Source organism: Sturnira hondurensis, unplaced genomic scaffold (assembly GCF_014824575.4).
Source record: "Sturnira hondurensis isolate 20B ecotype Veracruz unplaced genomic scaffold, ASM1482457v3 Scaffold0000648, whole genome shotgun sequence".
In the NCBI taxonomy this organism is placed as follows: Eukaryota; Metazoa; Chordata; class Mammalia; order Chiroptera; family Phyllostomidae; genus Sturnira; species Sturnira hondurensis.
This window is the reverse complement of record NW_028073279.1, coordinates 348,697-371,254: the sequence shown is the minus strand read 5'-3', so window position 1 is coordinate 371,254 and position 22,558 is coordinate 348,697. Positions and strand designations below refer to the sequence as shown.

At 40.4% G+C, this 22,558-nt stretch overlaps 1 protein-coding gene and 1 pseudogene across 1 annotated transcript in view; both read left to right on the top strand.

Annotated features, from left to right (window-relative positions):
• The first annotated feature begins 724 nt into the window (after positions 1-724).
• On the top strand, positions 725-1,227 carry LOC118985530 (60S ribosomal protein L27a-like; annotated as a pseudogene).
• Positions 1,228-15,294: 14,067 nt separating this feature from the next.
• The window catches only part of ACADM (acyl-CoA dehydrogenase medium chain), a 44,633-nt gene continuing 37,369 nt past the window's right edge, over positions 15,295-22,558 (top strand). The window contains exons 1-2 of the mRNA XM_037042264.1: positions 15,295-15,400; positions 21,488-21,575. Of these exons, the coding sequence (XP_036898159.1) occupies positions 15,371-15,400; positions 21,488-21,575 (118 nt within the window). The 5' untranslated portion in view covers positions 15,295-15,370. The remainder of the gene's footprint in view (positions 15,401-21,487; positions 21,576-22,558) is intronic.

The window sequence follows — 22,558 nt, the reverse complement described above, 5'->3', positions numbered from 1 at the left end:
CAGGCAAATCTCCAGAAGCCAGGCAGTGGCACTGTACCCTCTCCAACACGCCTCCTACAGAGCCACAGTGTGGTGAGACACGTCACCCCATTGTGGCATATACCTGTCTTCACGCCATACAACTTAACAGGTGTGCTAACACAGGGAGTCAAAGCAGCTCTACCTAATACACAGAAACAAACACAGGGAGTCTGCCAAATTGTGGAGAAAAGGAATACAGCCCAAATGAAAGAACAGAACAAACCCCCCAAAAAAGAACTAAATGAATCAGAGATAGCCAACCTATCGGATACAGAGTTCAAAATACTGGTGATCAGGATGTTCAGAGAACTCACTGAGTATGGCAAAAGCATAAGGGAAGAAATGAAGGCTACATTGGGGGAAATAAAGAAAAATGCACAGGGAAGCAACAGTGAAGGGAAGGATTCAAGCCAATGATTTGGAATAAGAAGAAGAAATAAATATTCAACCAGAGTAGCAAGAAGAAATGAAAGTTCCAAAAAATGAGAATAGACTTAGGAACTCTGAGACAACTTTAAATGTACCCGCATCTGTATTATAGGAATGTCAGAAGGAGAAGAGAAAGAGCAAGAAATTGAAAACTTATTTGAAAAAATAATTAAATAAAATTTTTCTAATTTGGCAAAGGAAATAGATATACGAGTCCCAGAAAAATAGAGAGTCCTAAAGAAGTTGGACCCAATTTTGTGTCTCAGCCACCAACATGCCATCCAGACTGAGGAAGACCCGGAAACTTCAGGGCCTTGTGAGCCACGGCCACAGCCGCATCGTTTTGTAATCCCTAGGCAAGCACAGGAAGCACCTGCAAGGCCAAGGTAATGCTGGTGGCTCTAATCATCACAGGATCAACTTTGACAAATATCCCCCAGGTTACTTTGGGAAAGTTGGTATGAGGCACGACCACTTAAAGAAGAACCAGAGCTTCTGCCCCACTGTCAACCTTGATGAAATATGGACCTTGGTCAGTGAGCAGACATGGGTCAATGCTGCAAAAAAACAGACCAGAACTTCTCCCATCATTGATGAGGTGCGATTGGACTACTAGAGTTCTGAGGAAAGGAAATCTCCAAAAGCAGACAGTCATTGTGAAGGCCAAATTCTTCAGCAGAAGAGCTGAGGAGAAGATTAAGGATGTTGATGGGACTTGTGTGCTGGTAGCATGAAGGCACATGAAGGGGAAATCATTAAATGCTCACAAGTGCCTTTGGAGGAAGAGGAAGAGGAAGAGGAAGAGGAAGAGGAAGAAGAAGAAGAAGAAGAAGAAGAAGAAGAAGAAGAAGAAGAAGTTGGACCCAAACAGGACCACACCATACATCATAATTAAAGAGAGAATCTTGAAAGCAGCGAGAGAAAAGCAGAGAGTTACCTACAAAGGAGTTCCCAAAAGACCACTAGCTGATTTCTCAAGAGAAACTTTGCAGACAAGAAGGCACTGGCAAAAAGTATTCAAAATGATGAAAAGCAAGGACCTACAACCTAGATTACTCTTTCAAGCAAAGCTATCATTTAGATGGAAGGGCAGATAAAGTGCTTCCCAAACAAAGTAAACCTAAAGAAGTTCATCATCAGCAAGCTATTATTATATGAAATGTTAAAGGGACTTATTTAAGAAAAAGAAGATCAAAACCATGAACATTAAAAAGGCAACACATTCACAGCTATCAACAACTGAATCTAAAAGACAAAAATAAACAATGCAAACAACCAGAACAGGAACAGAATCAGGCATGGAGATCATTTGGAGGGTTATCAGCTAAGAGGGGGAATCTGGAAAGTAGTGCAGGGATTAAGAAGCATAATTGGTAGGAACAAAATAGACAGAGAAATGTTAAAAATAGTATAGGAAGTGGAGAAGCCAAAGAATTTACATGCATGACCTATGGACGTGAACTAAGTATGGGGGTTGTGGGAGGGAAGTGGGATACCAGGTGAAAGGAGGCAAAAGGGAAAAATTGGAACAAGTGTAATATCGTCATCAATAAAATACACTGAAAAGAAAAAAGATACTTAGCATGACTTCAATCTTCTTAAATTTGCTAGTTTTGTTTGTTTGTTTGTTTTTGGTGGCCTATCATATAATCTATCCTGGAGAATTTTCTGTGTATTCTTTAAAAGAATGTGTATTCTGATATTGTTAAAAGGAATGTTCTATATATGTCCTTCAGGTCTATTTAATCTGACATATAGTTCAAATCAATATTTCCTTGTTTATTTTCTGTCTCGATAATCTATGCACTGGTGAAAGTGGGGTATTGAAGTCCCCTGTTACAGTATTGTCTGTTTCTCCCTTCAAAAAAGTTAGTATTTGCTTAATACATCTAGTTGCTCCAATGCTGGGTATGTATATATTTATTACTATCTTTTTGATAAATTGAATCTTTTATCATTATATAATGATCTTTTTGCCTCTTATTAGCATTTTTTGGCTTTAAGTTTATTTTGTCTAATATAAGTATAGCTATTCCCTCTTTCTTTTGCTTTCCACTTGCCTGGAATGTTTTCTTCTTCATCCCTTCACTTTGAACCTATGCGTACCCCTACATGTGAAGCTTTTAGAATTCTCTCTTTGTCTTTGATTCTTGACAGTTTCATTAAAATGTGTCATGGAGAAGGTTGTTTTGCATGGAGATAATGGAGTGATCTATTAGCCCAGGGAACTTGGATGTCCAAATCTTTTCCCAAGTTTGGAAAATTCTCAGCTATTAAAGGAGCCCTTCTGCTCCCTTTGCCACTTTTCTACTTCTGAAACTCTGATTAGCCTACCGCTTGTACATAAGATAGTGTCCCATAGATCATCTATGCTTTCTTAATTCTTTTTTTTTAATTTAGAGAGAGAGGGAAAGGGGAGGGAGGGGGATAGAGGGAGAGAGAAAGAGATCAGTTTGTTTTTCTATTCATTTATGCACTCATGGGTTGCTTCTTGTATGTTCCCTGACTCAAGATTGAACCTGCAAACCTGGAGTATCAAGACGATACTTTGACCCACTGAATTACTGACCTGGACCAACTTTCATAATTTTTTTTCTTTGTTCTCACCTGACTGGATTATTTCAAAGTTCCTATCCCCTACATCACTGATACTATCTTCTTTTTGATAGCACTTTTCATTTTGTCCACTGAATTCCTCACCTCCAGAATTTCTGCTTGGTTCTCTTTGTAATTTTGATCTCTATGTTAAATTTCTCAATTTGTTCATAAATTGTTGTTATGACATCATTAAATTTTCTTCATGTTTTTGCAGCTCATTAAGTTCCTCAAAACAACTATTTTTAACTCCTTATCATTTAAATCATAAAATTCCATGTCTTTGAATTTGTACACTGTAGTATTATGATCTATAGTGATGACATGTTTCTTGACTCTTCATGTTCCTTGGAGTTTTGTGTTGCTGTTTTAGCAATTGAAGCAGCAGACACCTTCTTAGATCTTTATTTAATCTTCTGGTGAAAGATATTTTTTGTTGGCCTAGCTTATATATGATACTTTTATAATGGGGGTGGGATCTGGCTAGATTACTGGGCAGAGTGGAGGGGTCCCCAGGATGGTATGGAAGGCTGTACTCTCTGAAGTGAGGGAGGGGTTGCAAGAAACCCCAAGGTGGTGGATTAAAGCCACCACTATAACCAAGTATGGAGCTGAAGGTTCCTCAAAATAGAGAAAACCCCCTTAACTATCACTTGGCTGATGAGGGGAGTGGAACAAGGCCATTGATGGCTACTTTGCACGTCTGAAAAACTTGGCCAGTATTTTAATAACGTTAAACAGCTGTGCCTGCACTCACGACTGAGGAGATGGGCATGACTCTAACCTGTGACGTGATGTAGCCTGAGGGGCTTCCTGAGCCTGCAGCTTGGAAGTGGCTTGTGCTTCATGATGGCCCCCTACCCAGACTAACAATGACAGCTGAGAAAGGCAGAAGAAACCAGACAGGTGTAACCCAATGTCAGGTGTAACCCATTGTGGGAGGAGTTGGAAATGGGGTTACAGAGGAAGGTCCATGCCAGGACTTAAACCCAGGCACAATAGCCACGCTGGGGCTTAACCACACTGTTTTGGGAGTGGAGAGGGGGCTCACTTGACCAGCAGCTTAGAAAGCAGGAGAGCAGGATGTAGCAGCAGAGCAGAGCTCTCTCTCTCTCTCTCTTTCTCTTCCACGCAGTTTGAAAGGATGCAGAAGGATTCCCGGCCACCATAAGGATGCAGTTTTGGATTAAGAATGGGACCCTAGCTGAGCTACGGACTTCTATTTTCTTTTCCTGAAACAGGGTGCCCCTGACTGGTCTGGTTTGGCAAGGGGAGGGAGGAGTGTGTATGTATGTGTGTGTGTGTGTGGGGGGGGATGTTTTAAAGGGACTTTGGAATTTAACAGCTACATTCTGCTATTAATATGAACCTGTATAACTTTTGAATAAATAGTTCCTTTCCTTTTTACCAAACTCTGGTACGGACAGCCACAGTTCATGTCAACAGCCGGTAAAGAAGGACCGTAGAACAAAACCACCCCAGGGTGCGGGTTTCTGTAACACCACCAGGGCAAGACAGATCTCCTTACCCCCTCGAGGAGGGTAAACAACTAATGTGGCTTGTGACACAGCAGGAGGAAGCCTGCACAGAGCATACGTGGACTGAAAAGGTCACAGCACACACGTGTCGTGGAGGTGAACATGGTGACAACCCACCCAGTAAGAGATACTGTGCCCCCATGTGTGCCTAGAGAATCCTCCGACCTGCCTCTGGATCATGGCTCATGGTGGCGGGAAGACGGGCAGAAATGCTGTGCGGGCTGATGCACATTTGGGCACCAGCCTAGATTGGTTGGAAATTTGGACACTTCCACCTCACGTAGGATTTGGGGGTAGAATAATTAAACAGAGGGTGCTCAGAAACTTGCTCTCTTTCCCCCCCCCTCCTTAGTCCAGTGGTGGGTCGGATCCAACCCAGGAGACCTTGTAGCCAGGCCAAAAGCCTTGTGCTCCTCCTGGAAGAAGAGGCGGCAGCAGGAAGCAATGACAGTCAGCTGTGCTGTGCGGTCCTGCTGGGCCAGTTGGACACAGACTCGAGAGAGATGCCTGGAGCCAGACTATGACCAGTTGGCTTATCTGGCTAAGCCAAATGGACAATCATGCTACAGCCACCTGTGTATCCCAAAGAGTGGTAATTTTAAATAGGACAAAAAAACCTCCAGGTACAACCTTGAACTGAGATGGCAAAGGGTGGAGGGTTTATTTTCCTTTGGGTATCCTAAAAGGAAGGGGTTCTAAAGCAGAAGCCCATTATCCTTCCAAAGTTAGACTCCTTTCCTTTTTCAGCAAACCTCTGCCTCCAGAATGTACGGGTGGTGGGAAGCAGAGCCCCACATGGCTGTATGGGAACACTTTCTCCAGGCCCCTGTGGATATCTCTGCCCCACACTTCTTTCTCCGTCTTGTGGCACAATTCTTCAGATTACATGTCTTCTTTGGGTCTTACAAATCTCCAGGTTGGCTCCTGGGAACCCCCATTTTGTTCTGTATAAAGTGGTGCTACAAGTTCGTGTTTTTCCCCTTGTCCATAGGCCTTGGCCTGTTTTCTGAGGGGCCTCAGTTTACAGGAGGTTGCTCTCCATGCTGTGCTTGGGATCGGGCACAGGAGCCGGTGGCAGTGTTGGGGAAGGTGTGGCACTCAAGGTCCTGGGACTGTGTGTAAGCCAGGTGGGGGCATCCTTGGGGAATGTTCACCCAGTGGCTCCTGGGTGGGCTCCCTGCTGGAGTTCTAAATGCAGTCAGCAGAAACCACATCCCTTTAGTGCTTCTGCACATTCTTATCTGCATTTCCTGATTTCATCCCTCCTCCCACATCTTAGGGGGTCTGCCTCAATACCCTAGGTGCTATACGACAGAAGTGTGTTTCTTCAGCAGTCTACTGGATAGCTGGGGTAGGAGGGCACTCATTCACCATTCTCCTTCTCCCTCATGGGATAGGTCACCAATAGCTAGTTCAACCCCACACTGTGCTGCCTGAGGGGAGGGGTGGCACTGGCAAAGTCCCTCTTACCCTCCCCAATGCTCTAAACTTGTACTCTTTCTGTTTTGAATAAAATGCTAGACACTCACCTTAGGAAGGCTGGATTACTATAAAGCCTCTCTTACCCATGGGGCTTTGCCCACATCAGCACTCTCCTGGTTTTCCCCAGGGGTGTGGCCAGTTCATAACCCCCTGGTGGTCCCACAGCCCACACCAAAGTCTGGCTGTGTGCTGCCTGATGCACAGGTGGGAGAGCCTCCTCCTGGGACCCTTGGTGTGGCACTTGGATCCCACAGCTCCCACAGAAGTACTTTCGATTGCGAATGGATGCCAAATTGGTTGTTTGAAAGGAGAGACAAAAAAGAGGAAAGTCTATCGATGCTGATGTCATTCCCCTGCTTCTAAGTGTTTACTCTGAGCTACTGTTTAATTAAACTTATCCAATCTAAACATAAGGAAACTGAAGCCCAGAAAACTGAAGTGATTTGGTGTAGCTCTCACATGAAGAATGTGGCAAACATTGACTAGAAGCTAATCATTGCATAGCCTGCTAACCCAAAGTTTCCCAATTCTAATACAGAATTCTTACACATCTGAGTATGCAATAGACCAATTAGTGGCATCCTAGAAACCTATCAGGAAAAATACCTTGCTTAACAAATTCAAAACTCTAAGATATGAAAGAGGTTCTGCTTTACTTCAGGCCTATTCCTTTATAGCTGATCTTATAAAACCTTCCTAACTTGTTTCATTGTTTTCATTGTTTCTACCCTACAAATTCATCTCATATGTCTCAAATGGGCTGCACACCAGCTTCCAAACCTAAAATGAATGCTTCATTTCATCAGTCACCTATGTAGAAATCCTAATTACTCTCCATAGATTACAGAGGAGAATATTGACTACACAATAAAAGACAGAGCTAGACTCAAATCATGGCTCTTCCCTCCCCCTTTCTTTGATAAGCTGGGTTTCAAGACAATCACTCAAAAATTATGCCCTTTAATTTTTAGAACTGACAAATGGGAATAAGAGAGCTCAAGGTTTAGATATTAGAGCTTAGCCAAATTTAAAACTTTCCACTCCACATAAATTAATTACATAAATAGCATGTAGGAAAAAAATAAAAGCAGCAAAAACACCTCAAGAGTAATTAAAGAAGTGAAAAAGTCAAGTCATAACTTCAAAAATTGGTGGCTATTAAAAAAAGATACAGAAGTTTCCAAGAATTATGGAACAAAGCTCAGAGCAATATGGCAAACCCCTGGACATCATCCTCCAAACAAGCACTATACAGGAAAGATGAGTGAACAAAATCTTGAAACATCTTAACCACTCCACAAACCTCCCATGAAATATGACAGAGAGATCTGGAAGATATGGGTCACCTTTGAGGAGACAACTTCCCAAGGGAGAAAAAGTCCCGTCACAACTACCTTTATATCCTAGCAGAACAGGGAAAAACTGGGACTCACTATTTGGGCATGTTCCAGATGAGAGAAAAATGAAGAGGACAGCAGAATGATCATTGACACTGAGCATTAATTATCTCCAACAATACATGGTAATTTAGCAAAAGGGAGCAAAAAAAAGAGAGAAAATAATTAGGACAAGAGTCTCTGAGGATGGAAAGTGAAAAAGAGGCATGCTTAATGCCTGAAAGGAGTAACCTACACACATATTATTGACACAGGAGCAAACCTCTCCATTTATTATGTATCTTTTCCCCAGAGGAGGAATGAGTGGGGATTGGGAGGAAGAGAAATTGCTACTGGGGAGAAGTGGGTGCTTGTGCAAAGGGAAAATTGGTGAGTTGAAGTAGATAACCCAACAAACAAAACAAAACCATTTTTCAGATGACTTTCTCTGAAGCAAACAAAGAACTCAGGACACCAGGAGGATTAGAAGGAATAATCCAAAGCCCAATGATATTATTAGTGTGATGGAAATAAACTACAGTAGGGACAGGATTTAGCACAGGAAGAATTTAATAAAACCCCAGAAAAGCCAAGCAAGGACCCCAACAGAGGCTGTACATAGTAACAGTCGACGTCTTCCACTCCCCTTGAACCTAAGGTGATAGAAAAACTGGAGGAATTCATCCACACCACAGCAAAGCAAATAGGAGGTCTAGACAAAATTGTCATATGCAATATAAGAAAAATAAAAATGAAAGGCATAACAAGTTTGTAAACATGCATCAGCAAAAATAAATACATATAAGAAAGGAGAATACAAATGATAAACGCATTCTGGAAGTTAGTAGAGCTGCGAAAGAAAATGTCTTGCAAGTACTTCATGATGTATATGTTAATGAGAAAACAAAAGCAACTTTAAAAATAAGGTATAAAGCAATATTATAGATGAAAATGAAAAAATGCATTGCCAAGAAAACAAAGTGAGAACCAGTATCAGCAGGTTCTATTACAGCAGTATCATAGAACTAAAAAAACTAGAAACTATAGAAGGAGCATTTACTTAATAGAATTTCAAACTCCAAACCCATTTGAATTTAAATTCCCTCTATTCCCTACTGTATGTGGAGTAAGGGGTCAACATTAGCCCTCTTTTCCTGGCTCCACCTCCCCAACTTGCTACTAGTCACTGTTTCTGATCTGGGGGGAATGGTGGGGTGAGGTGGGGTAGAGAATGGAAGATGCTAAGGAAATGGGGCACAGTTTTTGTGGCAGGTATAGTTGTATCCCACCTGCAGGGCCCACTCGCTGGCAATGATAGTTGCTGACTCTATGGGGCACCTTTGTGGCTTCCTCATGCATCCCTCATGGTTGCCTGGTCTCCGTCTTTTCTCTCTGGCTACTTCTCATGTCCTTCAGACAGCATACTTGGTTAGGGCCATTATTCCATGGAATACTTATCAAGTCTCGAAAACATCCACATCTATTCTGCGTGGGAGGAAATAGAGCCCAGCCCCAAAGCATCCACCTGTGTGCTCTGCCACCAGACAGAGCACTTCCGGCCACGGCATCTCACATTCAATATATTCACTGCTAAGAACTTCAAGTTCCTGAAGTTGCATAAAGGTCCTTAAGTGCTCCCTAGAAAGGTCTCTCCTTGATTTGAGAAGAGGGAACATTTACTAAATTCTGTACTACTACTACTGGGCTATTTGGTCCAAGTTCAAGGACAGATGAAGAGACCTCTGTCCTTGGCCTCTTTATGAGGTTGTTTTTACTTCTATTTACTCCTGAAGCAGTAAATGAATTGCTGTTGATAAAAATAAAAGAAGGAGAGGTCAGTGGATGCAGCTCACCATGATTTATATACATTCCATTGAACCCATCTGAAGGTCAGTGGTATTGATAGCCTGCCAATATCGCAGGTCAGAGAAGGATATACCAGTACTCAGCTATGTCAATACTCAGGAACAGTTGAGAAAGCCAGCAAAAGTCAATGTTCTCCAAGCTCTGAAATCTTTTTTCTTGAGCAAATGCTGCAGCAGTTTGGGAGTTTCCATTTGTGTCTATTAGAGCATTTCTACCATAGAGGAACACATTCTTCCCCTTCTCCATTGGGGAGGTGTAATTAGGTGGTGAAATGCTAAGTATGCTGTCACCTCATCTCCAAAAGTATTTCCTCTTCAACCTCAGTTTCTTTCGTAAGGCTGGGGACGGGTGGATAGCTAAAGCTGGCAGACTAGTCTAGGACCGTGAACTTACTACGTTCTACATAAACCATCTGGTTCCTCTCTTTAGAATGAGAGGCACATACCATTTTGTTTTCAGCTCTTATGGTTTCCAATGGAGCATTCTGACCTTTGTCTATCCTACCCTGTTATTCGTCTATCACACCCTGATGTACAGTATTACTGCTGGGGTGTTTGTGAGTTCAGGCAGAGACTCTAAAACCCACCTTTGTTTTCTCTGGGATGGCAGCTTGCTCACAAATTCTTGGTAAATTGAAATTAATTTTAAATAAAGACCAAATTTCTCCTTCCTTTTTACCTATGCATACAGTACCCACCCTTCAGTACTAGAACAGGCTACCTTTCCAGGGAGGTGGCCCTGTTCTATTTCAGCTCCATTAATTTTTTCTTGTCTCTAAACTTCTCTAAAACCTTATTAATATGAGGCTTTATATCACAATTTTAAATTTGTGTTTATCCCGCCACTTCAATGAGACCCTGAGTTCTTTAATGGTATGGATCATCTTACGCTCATTTCTTTAGAGAAGTTCTTAACAAACATTTAATATTGAAATAAGTATTATGTTAAATCATAAATAAAAATCCTATCTATCTATATTAGAAGAAATCACTCTTTTAGGTTGCACTGAATAAAATTCAGAGAAGGATAATCATAGAAAGTTAGAGAAAGAGGAGACTTCAGATCTGATCAATTCTGTAGTTTTTCCCATTTTAATGTAGCAGTTGTGTTACAAACGCTGCCTCCCTTCACCATCTGCTGACCATTCTAGGAACTGCACCTTCTTGAATCTCGTTTTGCAATTGCTTTCATTTCTCCAAGTTCCAGAATATGGTTAAAGTCAAATTTTTAATGTTTTATTTCTAACACTACTTGTTCACACTCTAGAGAAAATGAAATTGTTACCTGCAGCTAGTATACGTTTTGGCACTTGGGTGCTGAAGACAGATTGTCTGTATTCACAGACAATCTGAGTGGAAGAGCCAGTTCTTCCACTTCATAGCTGAGACATCTTTGCCATCCAGCTTCCCTATCTGAAAATGGGAATAATAAGAATAATCACCTTGCAAGGTTGTTGTGAGGGTAAATGAATGCATGTCCACAAAACATTTAGAACAGTATCTGGGAAAGATCAGGTCCTCATTATTCTCATTGCTTAGTGGTGGCAGTAGTGTATTTTGTAACTTTCATATGAATGGCAATTTATTTGTTCTTTTAGTACACTAAACTCCTATAAAACACACACCCACACTCTGTTCTATTTGTCTTTAAAATTCTAGCACTGTGTACAGTGCCTGGATACACAGTAATCACCAACTGCTTGTTAAATGTAATTTATAAGAAACATGATTATTAAGCATATAGGCTCTGAACTCAGACTACTTGAGTTCAAATACTGGCTCTTCCATTTACTAGCTATGAAACTGAACTTTTCTGTTTTCACGTACATTATTAAATAATGGTGATTACAACTCCTACTTCATAAGATTGTTGTAAAATTAAATTGTGTACACGAAAACCAAAGTGAAGTCTGGCACACAGCAAACAATCAATAAATGTGAGATAGTGTTCATAAAGATTTCCCAAAGTAATGTTTATAAAGTAATATAAGTAGATGTGAAAGAAGATGTGACAGTCCTGAGTTTGAACTCTGATGCTAACACTCATTAAAAATATGTTTTTAGCCCTGGCTGGTGTAGCTCAGTGGATTGAGCACGGGCCTGCGAACCACACGATCGCAGTTCGATTCCCAGTCAGGGCACATACCTGGGTTGCAAGCCAGTTCCCAGCAGGGGACTCACAAGAGGCAACCATACATTGATATTTCTCTCCTTCCCTTCCTCTCTAAAGATAAATAAATAAAATAAAAAAATATGTTTTTAAACACGTTACTCAGCCTCTGAGCCCTAACCTAGAAATCAGATAACACAACTTTCCTCCTAATGCCTGTGAAAAGGCTCAATGAAATGGAGTGTGTGTATTGATTAAGACTGTATTTGAGGCATTGTAACCATTTAATAAGTAATGAGCTTTGCTTTGATGATATAGCTCTTATTTTTACATTTAATATCTATACAACTAAGGAATTTAAAATCTAGGTTAGGAACTAAGAATTACATATGTAAATAACTATAATGTAAAATATACATCAGAAATTTAGATACTTTGATAATTTATGAGTACGAGAAATCAGTGCTGCCTGCAGTGACAGTATTACCTGAAAGAGAGAATTTCCATAAGGGGTAATAGGAACTTGGTGGATATCCCAAACAAAAAAGAAAATACGACACAAGGAAAACTGAACCAAAGCAGGATGGCTCAAAACTGAACAAAAACACAATGCACAAAGCTTATTTGAGCAGTAGAGAAAGAGGGGAACAGTTGGTAGATTTATTAAGTCATTCATCAAATTATCCAGTGCAATGTTTTACTCTATACCTATACTGTCCAATAGTGGTAGTCACTAGCCATATGTGGCTAGTGAGTTCTTGTGTGGTTGTGTAAGGTTACGACAAAATGGAAAATGCACCAAGGTGTAAAGCAGAATGTTATTGCTTAAGGCTGTACTCCCCGACACAGAATGTTCCAGGAAGATGGGATGAGTGGTTAGACAAGTAAATAGCCAAATAAGGTAAATATGTGGAGCAAGGCAGACCGCCAGAATCTGCCCGCCAACGAGTAACCCCGCCAATCAAAAGAAAAAGCTGTGTTCAATTGCACCAATTGCTAACAGCCACATCTGCTTCTGGATACTGCTTGCTTGCTGCGCTCTATAAAACCCCTGTAGTCTGTAAGCCAGGCGCGACTTCCATCTTGCAGCTCTGAGGAGCTACGTGACTCCGGTCACAGTTGGGGAAGTTCGCCCCTGCGCAGGTAAAGCTTTTGGCCAATAAATAACATCACGAGCTCTAAGTGCCTGGACATTTGGTTTCTCGCCATTCGAATACAACAGTTGATGTAACTAAGGAACACAATTTTTAATATTTACTTTAATTAATTTCAATTTAAAAACTGAAGCAGTCTGTATGAGCTCACAATTCCACTCCCACATGTATACTCACAAGGATTGAAAATAGGACTGGACTTATATGCATATTTGTTTTGGCATTAGTCTGAACGGCTGAAAGGTAAAAGCAACACAGTGTCCATCAACAAATCAGTAGATAAACAAGATCTAGTATATACATACAGTGAAATATAATTCAGCTATAAAAATGATTGATACAATATGAATAAACCTTGAAAATACTATGCTAAGTGAAATAAGCCCCACACACACCAGTATTTTGGGATTCCACTTATGTGGAAGGCCGAAAATAGGCCAATTCATAGAAACAGAAAGTAAATTAAAAGTTGTCAGAGGGAGTGGGGAATGAAGAGTTATTGCTCTTCATTTGTTATTTTGATTGTGGTGATGGTTTCACAGGTGTATACACATGTCAAAACAGGTCAAACTGTAAAAATGAAGTATGTGAAATCAATTTTGCATCAATTATATCTTAATAAAAACTGTTATATAAGAGCCAAAAAAGCACAGAAAACAGATTAATTTATATAGCAAAAACATAACTAGGCACAATTTAGCTTGATGAGCACAGCTCCTTGGAAAAAGAGAAATGCTTTCTGGCTTTTCTGGTTAGAAGAACACTTGCTTAGCCTATTATTTTAAAGAGTTTTTCTATAAATATAGAACGAGACTCAGGAGAATCCAAGGACAAGGCACCTTAGTACAATAGGCCTAATGACAACTGAAACTCGAAGCCAGGTATTAGAAACAAGTAATCTCATTCCTATTTGAAGATATGAAGTTTTCATTTTCTCTCTTTTCTGGTGATTATTTTTCTCTACTCACTTTGTCTGTTCTCTACCAATTGGCTCCCAATGCTCATAGTTTCTGTTCCTCTGTAACTTTCTACTTGCACTTGACCATAATGAGCTTCTAATTGCTGGGCTGTCAGCTGCCTACCACCAAGAAATACTTCTTTTCACTGTTTCTTTGATTGTCTACATTAATCTTTTTGTGCCGCACCGTTGGTTAAAAAGTACCCATCAGCTCATGAACTGACTTCCCTTGGGTCAGACTGCCCATCCCTGGGTCCAGACTGCTGTGGGCAAGAGGAAAGACAAAACACAAACAAACAAAAGCAACCACACACACACTTATGTACACACAAATATACAAATATGACAAATAATAATTTTTAAATCCACGTGATGGGCATATGGGTAATTTTGTACTTTTTTGTTCATTTTTTTGGTTTAAGATGTTTAGAGTTAGAAATTGAAAAAAAGAAGACATGTAGCCAAAACCTACCCATCTTTAACAGTCCATTTTGTGTTTTATCCACCTCTTTGAAGACCTTCTTGATGATTGCACGACAAACTGAGTTCTCTTTTCTGAATTCCTCTGGTACTTTTACTATGAATTTAGCATTTAACATTCTGCCTTGTACTGGTTCTGAATAAATACATTATAAATTCCCAGATTACAAAGTGTAAGGTTCTCGTAGGGTAGTACAAAAACAAATTATATTTGAAAGAGATTATGGCCGTCCTATAGTGGACAAAAAGGATTGTGAAATTAGTAGCAAGATTTAGGTGTGAGTGATGAGAGCCTAAACTAGGATAGTAGCAAGAAAAATGGAAAATCCCGGGGATCTGGGAAACATTTACACTCCTGGCTTTCTTTGGGGGTTTTTATTAGCTTTCCCAAGACATATCCAAACCTGGACAGCTTTACAGATCGCCAAGCTTTGTAACTTCAACAACTCTCCTCCCAGAACTCAGGATTAAATTGGAAGAGGGTGGCTTTAATTCGGCTTTAATGTCCGCCGAATTTTTCAGGCGGACATTCACTTTCAACATTCATTGGCTGAGCCGACTTTATTTAGATGGGCTTACGTTGTACCTTTATTTCCAAGGACATTCTCTATAACCTTGCGCGTAGGCAGTAATAAATAGCCTTGGAAAGGTCGTATCAGCCAACGTGATTAAATTACCTCGCTTGTTTAAATTTCTGAAGCCCTGAACATTCTTTTGCTTTAAGTCCAGCGTTTGTGAGTAAAGTGTATTTGGATGCATTAAAGCAGAAACAATTTGGGTTTGGCATGTTTCCCCAGATAAATAAAAGGTTGAATCCTCAGCAGACTGCTCCACGCAAAGCTTCCGAACCAGGGCGCGGCCTCTCACCCAGATTCCCCGCGAGCCGTGCGCCCCTGCCATTTGCCCCGTTCCCGAGGCGCCAGCTCACCCTCCCAGCCCCAGTCTGACTGCCCAACCGCCTTGGGGGCGGGGGGGAGGGCAACACCCTGCTGTCAGCCTCAGCTACCCACAAGAGGGCACCCTGTGTGAACTCAGAGAACCAGACGGAAGCAAAGTCTTTTCGAGGACCACCCAGCTGAACAAATCGGGTCCAAGAAGCGAGTTAAACCCCGTCCTAGGGCCCCAGGGACAGCCTATAGGAGGTTACGGAGCGAGCTGAAGTTCTGCTACCCGGACCCCGAAGCTTCTCTTACCGTTTTCCGCCCACTGTCTTCTTAGGCTAGTCCTCCCCCCTCTTCGGCCCCTCCCACTGGTATCTCGGTGGGCGGGGCCGGGATACGGGCGGGGAACTGCGCTCGCCTGCCGTTCCGAGATGCGGCTGTCTCGAGAGGGTGAAGAATAGTTCTCTGGCGGCGAGTTATCATGGCAGCGCTGCTTAGGCGAAGCTGCGCGGTGAGCCGGAGAGCAGGGCTGGGTGGGGCTGGGGAAGTTGGGGTGTTTGGGGAATGGGCTTGGGCCTGAGATTGGCATGGCCCGGGGACGGCGCCTGGGGAGCCTTGTTGTGGAAGGAGTCTGCCTCAGGTTCCTTAGCCCCCTTGATACTTGACCTTTGCCTTGTAGGCCTGGATTCCGGACTCAGGCCTTGCTTTTCGGGCACACTTCCTCCTCTCACTTTGGGACAGGATACTTCCCAGGTATTGCTGGGCATCTGCCCCCTCCAAATAGTGGCGTCCAGTTTTTAGAATATACTTTTATTTCTCTGATCTGGAGCCCTCCACATATTTCCTCCAGTAATCCCACCCTTTTCTGAACTGAACCTATCTCTGAATCCTGTTTTTGCTGTTGAGAAAACGCTGTCTAGCAGCTCTCTGTCCCCAGCTCTAGAAGGGAATCCTAAAGTTACTGTCGTTCTGCAATTGATGTATACTAGGAAGTGGAGAATTCAGATAGTCTTACCTTGGGGCCTGCAAAGTCACGGGGAAAAGGAAAATGAAGCAGCAACTCCTTGGGATACTTAGTATATTTAACATGCTTTTGGTTTTGCGATATGTTTCTACATGACATGTTAAAAAAAATCTTCAGAATTCTCCTTGAAGTTTGTCTGTGTATATTCTAGTGTTGGGTTGCAGATTCTAAATTGTCTTATTCACTAAATGCATTTTGTTATCTTAAATATTAGATAAAATGCCACTAAAATGTCATTTATAATTGAGTTAAGAAAGTTATGTTCTTGACCAAAAAAGTAACAGTGTTAGAATTTAGAATTACTTCGGTGGGTTGTTGCCCCATATTTGTCATTGCCATTTGAGTTAATGGGCCCTGAAGACAGAAATTGGGGGATTTCTTAAATGATTTTTAACTATGACACCAGAAAAAAGTAGATTTCTCAATCTGTTCAAGGAAGGGTATAGAAAAACCTGATCTAGAAGATTTCTTTCCCTGTATCTTTTCTTTGACATTCCTGTGAAGCTTAGAATATTATATTCCTCAGAAATAATATAAAACTATTCTTGTATTTTGTATTACTTATTATGCTATTGTTGAAGAGTCGATACTTGATTAAGGTTTCTGTCTTTTGGATATTTGGAATTCTGTGGCTCTGGGCAAAGACCCTAAAGTAATACATTCAGTATGGCACTAGGCTTCCAAGAAATTATCCTATTTTAATTATCTCAACAAGTGATAATTCCTTTTCTTTTTTTGAATTATATTTCATTGATTATGCTATTACAGTTGTCCTGATTTTTCTCCCTTTTCCCAGCACCCCCTACTCCCTCAGGCAATACCCACACCATTGTTCATGTCCATGGGTCTTGGGTATAAGTTCTTTGGCTACTCCCTTTCCTATACTGTACTTAACATCTCAGTGGCTATTCTGTAAGTACCAATTTGTACTTCTTAATCTATTTACTTACCTCTTAACTCATTCACCGACAGCCTACCCCCATTTGGCAACCATCAAATGCTCTCTAGCCCTGGCTGGTATGGTTCAGTAGATTGAGCGCTGGCCTGTGAACCAAAGGGTCAATAGTTCAATGCCCAGTCAGGGCACATGACTGGGTTGCAGGCCAGGCCCCCAATAGGGGGCATGTGAGAAGCAACCACACATCAGTTTAAAAAAAAAAAAAAAAGCTCTCCGTATCTATGATTCTGACTCTGTGCTTGTTTGCTAAGCTTGTTTTTTAAATTCAATTGTTGATAGGTATGTACTTATTGCCCTTTTATTGTTCATAGTTTTGATGTTCTTTTTCTTAAATGAGTCCCTTTAACATTTCCTATATAATGGTTTGGTGATGATGAATTCCTTTAGCTTTTTCTTGTCTGAGAAGCTCTTTCTTATCTGGGAAGCTCTTTATCTGCCTTTCAATTCTAAATGATAGCTTTGCTGGGTAGAGCAATCTTGGCTGTAGGTCCCTGCTTTTTGTGACTTTGAATATTTCTTGCTAATTCCTTCTAGCCTGCAAAGTTTCTTTGAGAAATCAGCTGACAGACTTATGGGAGCTCCCCTGTAGTAACTAACTTCTTTTCTCTCACTACATTTAAGATTCTCTCTTTATCTTTAACCTGTGCCATTTTAATGCTGATGTATCTTGGAGTGGGCCTCTTTGCATCCATCTTGTTTGGGAAACTCAGTGCTTCCTGGACTTGCATGTCTATTTCCTTCACCAAATTAGGGAAATTTTCATTCATCATTTTTTCAAATAAATTTGCCTTTCTTGCTCTTTCTCTTCTCTTTCTGGCATCCCTATGATATGAATGTTGGAATGCTTAAAGTTGTCCCAGAGGCTGCTTACTCTATTCTTGTGGATTTTTTGGATTCTTTTTTCTTGTTGTTCTTGTGAATGATTGATTTTTGCTTCCTTATATTCCAAATCATTGATTTGATTCTCAGCTTCATCTTCTCTACTGTTGTTTACCTGTAAATTGTTCTTTGTTTCAATTAGTGTATCCTTCATTTCTGGCTGGGTCTGTTTTATGCTATTGAGGTCCTCAATCAGTTTCTTGAGCCTCCTTATAACCAGTGTTTTGAGTTCTGCATCTGATAGATTGCTTATCTCCCTTTTGTTTAGTTCTTTTCCTGGAGTTATGATCTGTTCTTTCATTTGGGCTATGTTTCTTTGTCTCCTTGTTTTGGCAGCCTCCCTGTGTTTATTTCTGTGTATTAGATAGAGCTGCTGTGACTGTCTTGGTAGTGTTGTCTAAATGTGTTAGGTGTCCTGTAGGGTCCAGTGGCACAGCCTCCCCTATCACCCAAGCTGGGTACTCAAGGTGTGCCTTTTATATCAGCTGAGTACACCCTCCTCTTGGAGTGGGGCCTTGAGTGCTGTTGGTAGATCAATGGGAAGAATTTATCCAGTTCAGTCAGCTGCAGGGATTGGCTGTTATCATTTATCACCAATGTCCACCCTCCCTGGAGGCTCAGCTCTACAGGGGCAGAGTGGTGGTGTCCCACAGGGTCTATAGCTGTCCACTGGGTATGCTGACCCTGGGGTTTCCCAAGTGGTGTAGGCCACGTTCTGCCCCCACCTGTGTTTTACTCCAGGATACCTTGCCTAAGCTGTAAAGCAGTCTGAGATGGCTGCTACTTGTGGTGAGCTCAGAGATTCTAAGGCAAAGCCAAGCTGTGAATCTAGACTGGCTGTTGCTAATGCTGTTGCCAGTGGTTACCATACAGCCAGCTGTTGCTTGTTTGAGAGAAGATTTAGGAAGTTGTGGAACGTGAGCCCACAGGAAAAGCAGGTTGGGTGAGCCTATAAGTTGGTTGTGCTGAGTCTCTGGAGATCTCCAAGGCAGGTCAAACATTATTAGCCTTTTTTCATGGAGTCTCAGATATGGCACCAGCTTGCTGGCTCTGTGGGAGGAGGGTTTTAAAAAGGGACAGTGGCGTCTGCTGGCTTTGATGCCAGATACTTCTCCCTGTATACTACTGGTGCCTTTCAAGCTGCTGCCCTATTGCTGGTATTCAGAGGGAGTGAGTCTGAGTAAGTTCATGTGTGGGTTCTTTAAGAGGAACTGCTTGGAGTTCCAGCATTTTCTTCCACTGACTCAATCTCTGTTGGTTTTTGCAGCCAGAAGTGGTAGGGATTTCTGTTCCTGGTTCTGGGACCCTGGGCTGGAGGCCTTTTGTGGTGCTGGGACCCCTTACTCCCAAGATAATCCCTCCCGAATTTTTATCTACCACACATGGATGAGGGACTAGCCCATTCCATATCTGCACCTCTCCTACCAGTCTGGATAGATGTGGTTTCTTTAATTCCATAGTTATCAGACTTCTATTTAACTTGATTTCTGATGGTTCTGAGTAATGGTTGTTCTATATCTTAGTTGTAATTTTGGTGTGATTGTGCAAAGAGGCAAGCCGTATTAGCCTATGCCACCATCTTGACTGGAAGTCTTGTTCTATAATCCCTTTCATACCCTGTTTTCCAGGTTTGAAAGTAACTATGAGTTTGCAACTAATCCAGGGTCTCAAAAATATTGTATAATCTCAACTCAAATTCAGTTTGAGTTTAGCAGCTCTAAGTTCAAATACTGTACTATTTCTATATCGATGTCTTTTAAGCCACCTGTCTAATTAAGTGGCTAACATTAGTATATAATTAAGAGGTCACTGGATGTGTTCCCTGGCTATAGCTACCTTTCCCCGAAAAAATCACATTAACTTTTTGTAAATTATTTACCCTATTTAATGTCTCTCAAAAGACTATTGTACAATTTTTGGTGAGGTCTAATTTTTGTGTAGTGGTGTCTGAACACACATTGAGAATAGTTAGATTTTTTGGTCTGATTGTTGTGGTATGCTTTTCTTCTCTACAGAACCTAATAACCAATTAGGAAACTTGAAAGAAAGAGTGGTTTAGCGAGGTGGTTGATGGTATGGGTTCTTGGTAGTACATGTTAGAGTTAGAATATTGGTTCCACCAAATAATAGCTGAGCAACTTTAGCCAATTTTACTTGACCTTTCTGAACCTCAGTTTTTTTGTGTGCAAAATAGGAATAAATATAGTGTCTTAATTCTAGACATAACCTGGATAATTAGTTAATTAATATGTGGAATATGACTATAAATAAAATAGGTTTGGTCTATGATAACTAGATAATGAGGATTAGAGAAACCACATTTTACTTTAGAAATTAATGAAAATTGCAAAGAAATGTGAATTTTTATACTCTGTGTAATTACTTTTTCCAAATTGTATAAAGTATGTTGTTATTTCAAAAGAGCAGTTTAAATCAAGATATTTGACAGTTTTTATTGTCACTTTAAATCTAAAACTTAAAGTATCATCTACAAAGTAGACAGTTTCTTTTTATAGATTTTGAAAAACATAAGGAAGGTCAGTTCTTGATCTTTTAGTACATTGTTCAGTTTTTCTTTCTAACTTAATAGAATTGTCAATGAGTAGCTTTCTCAGAATCTTGTGAAATATAAATTATATAACTTTGACCATCCCCAGACATTTCTGAAGAGTTATATGGTTTTCAGTTTGGTAATTTTAGTTAATATAGGTGATTACATTTGTCTACAAACTGTCCTGAGTATAAAAATAGGTTGCAAAGGAATATTAAGTGTATATCTGATTATGTTTTTAACATATCCCTTTGAAGAAACATGAGTATTAGGGTGGGACAAAAGTAAGTTTATAGGTGTGAGTACATGAAACACAATTTATTCTTGTGTTATCTATTGTATATATTTTCCATGCAAACAACTTTAAATCTACTCTGCCCTGCCCTGTATTTCAGATATTAAGACAAGTAGTATATTAACAGTTTAGAACAGAATTGGCAAATTTAAAAGTTAAAGGGACGGATAGTAAGTTTTGGCTTGTGGACCATGTGGTCCCTGTGCCAACTCTACACCTTTTGTGTGGAAGCAGCAATTAACAAGGTATTCCAATCAAATGTAATTTATAAAATTGGTGGCTACCATAATGTGTTGGCTCCTGGCTTTGACCATTCTAAGAATGCTTATAGACAACGGCAGAAAATAAGGAACATGGTTTTAGGCTACTTTGTTTTGTGAAATAGAGTGAGATATATTAGAAAATGAGATCCTCCGAGTGGACGATTCCCAGAGGCATACCTGGGAAGCTCACAGGGACAAGGTATCAAAGTTGATGAACTGGTCAACTCTTGCACACAGTGTAATACCATCCTCTTGTTGCCATAACCTCAATCACAAGCGTCCTAGAGCTTGTAAGTAAAATATCCAACATAATGGTTCTGAGTGTGCTACTACTCCTGACTGTTACTTGCCTTGGAAACGCTCCATGTTAGTAGGGTGAATACTACTGATTAGTTTTATTTTCATTGCTTAAAGGAAAACAATGCCTTTTTGATAGGTGTTCAGATACCTGGTAATTGGCTTATTTAATATAGAAATCAAATTATAGTTGAAGGCACTTAAGTAATGACTCAAAAAACTCTGCTGAGTGGTCAAACAAGTTGCCGTAGTCACTTGTAATTGTCAGGATTCTCTTACTTGATTATTGTTTAATTTATCAAGTTAACTTTAATAAAATTGTTCTTTACAGGTCCTGAGAAATCGTTCTTGTTTTGACTGGCGATCACAACATACAAAAGCTGCCGTACAACATGAACGAGGATTGGGATTTAGTTTTGGTATATGTTTTGTTCTGTTCTTTGACTTTAAACTCAAACTTATTATATATATGTGTGTATATATATATATATATATATACACACACACATATATGCAGCTTTTTATGTGTATTTGTCTGGAAAATGTTTAAGAAAATTTGGTAATGTCTGTCAGTAAATAGAATCAGTCACCATCCACAGATGGTCCACAGTTAGTCTCCCACCCATTCTTCCTGATCTCATTTTCTCCTTTAAGCATAATTACCGACCCATAGGTCTGTGTTAGCATCATACATATATTCTTGCCCTGCTTTCTAGGTATGTAGCACAAAATAAATAACAGAATTACTGATACATAGGAATAGTCTTCAACTTAAAAATTTGAGTGCAATAAATACTTCTTAAACATTTATTAGATAAACAATGTTAGGTGCCTGCTAATAAGCCAAAGCCTGTTTGGCCACAATATGCCTGAACTGCAGTTGTGGTGCTAGTTGATGTGGTTCTTAGTTCTGGGACCAGGGATGTGGTATTGGAGCAAAAAGAAATATGATTACCCTTTCCTCTCCAAAGTAAACATCCCAGTCAAAAAATTTGAAATAATAATTCCTGCCTCTGGCATCCTTTCCGTCCTAAAGTGCTTCTTTTTTAAAAATTATTATGATACCTTTCCCCTAGTTAAAAACCCATTTTTTCCATTCACTTGGACTCAGAAAGTAGTTAAAAAGCTGCTAAGATAATTAACTCACACCCAGGCAAGAAAAACAAACTCAGAGCTCTGTAGGCTTACTATTTTTGTTTTTTGTTATTTTTCAGATTGTTCACTTCTTTATAAAGTTTTTAAAAATAGAACTAAATAAAAAATTTTCAGTGATGAGAGGATAGCCAATTAGGGCACTGGATCTTTCTAATTCCTTGTTCAAATACTAGCATAGGTTTGGTTTGATTGCTCTCTAGTTTGTCACTTACAGATTGTGAGAGTCCAGCAGCAGAAAGCCGTGGTG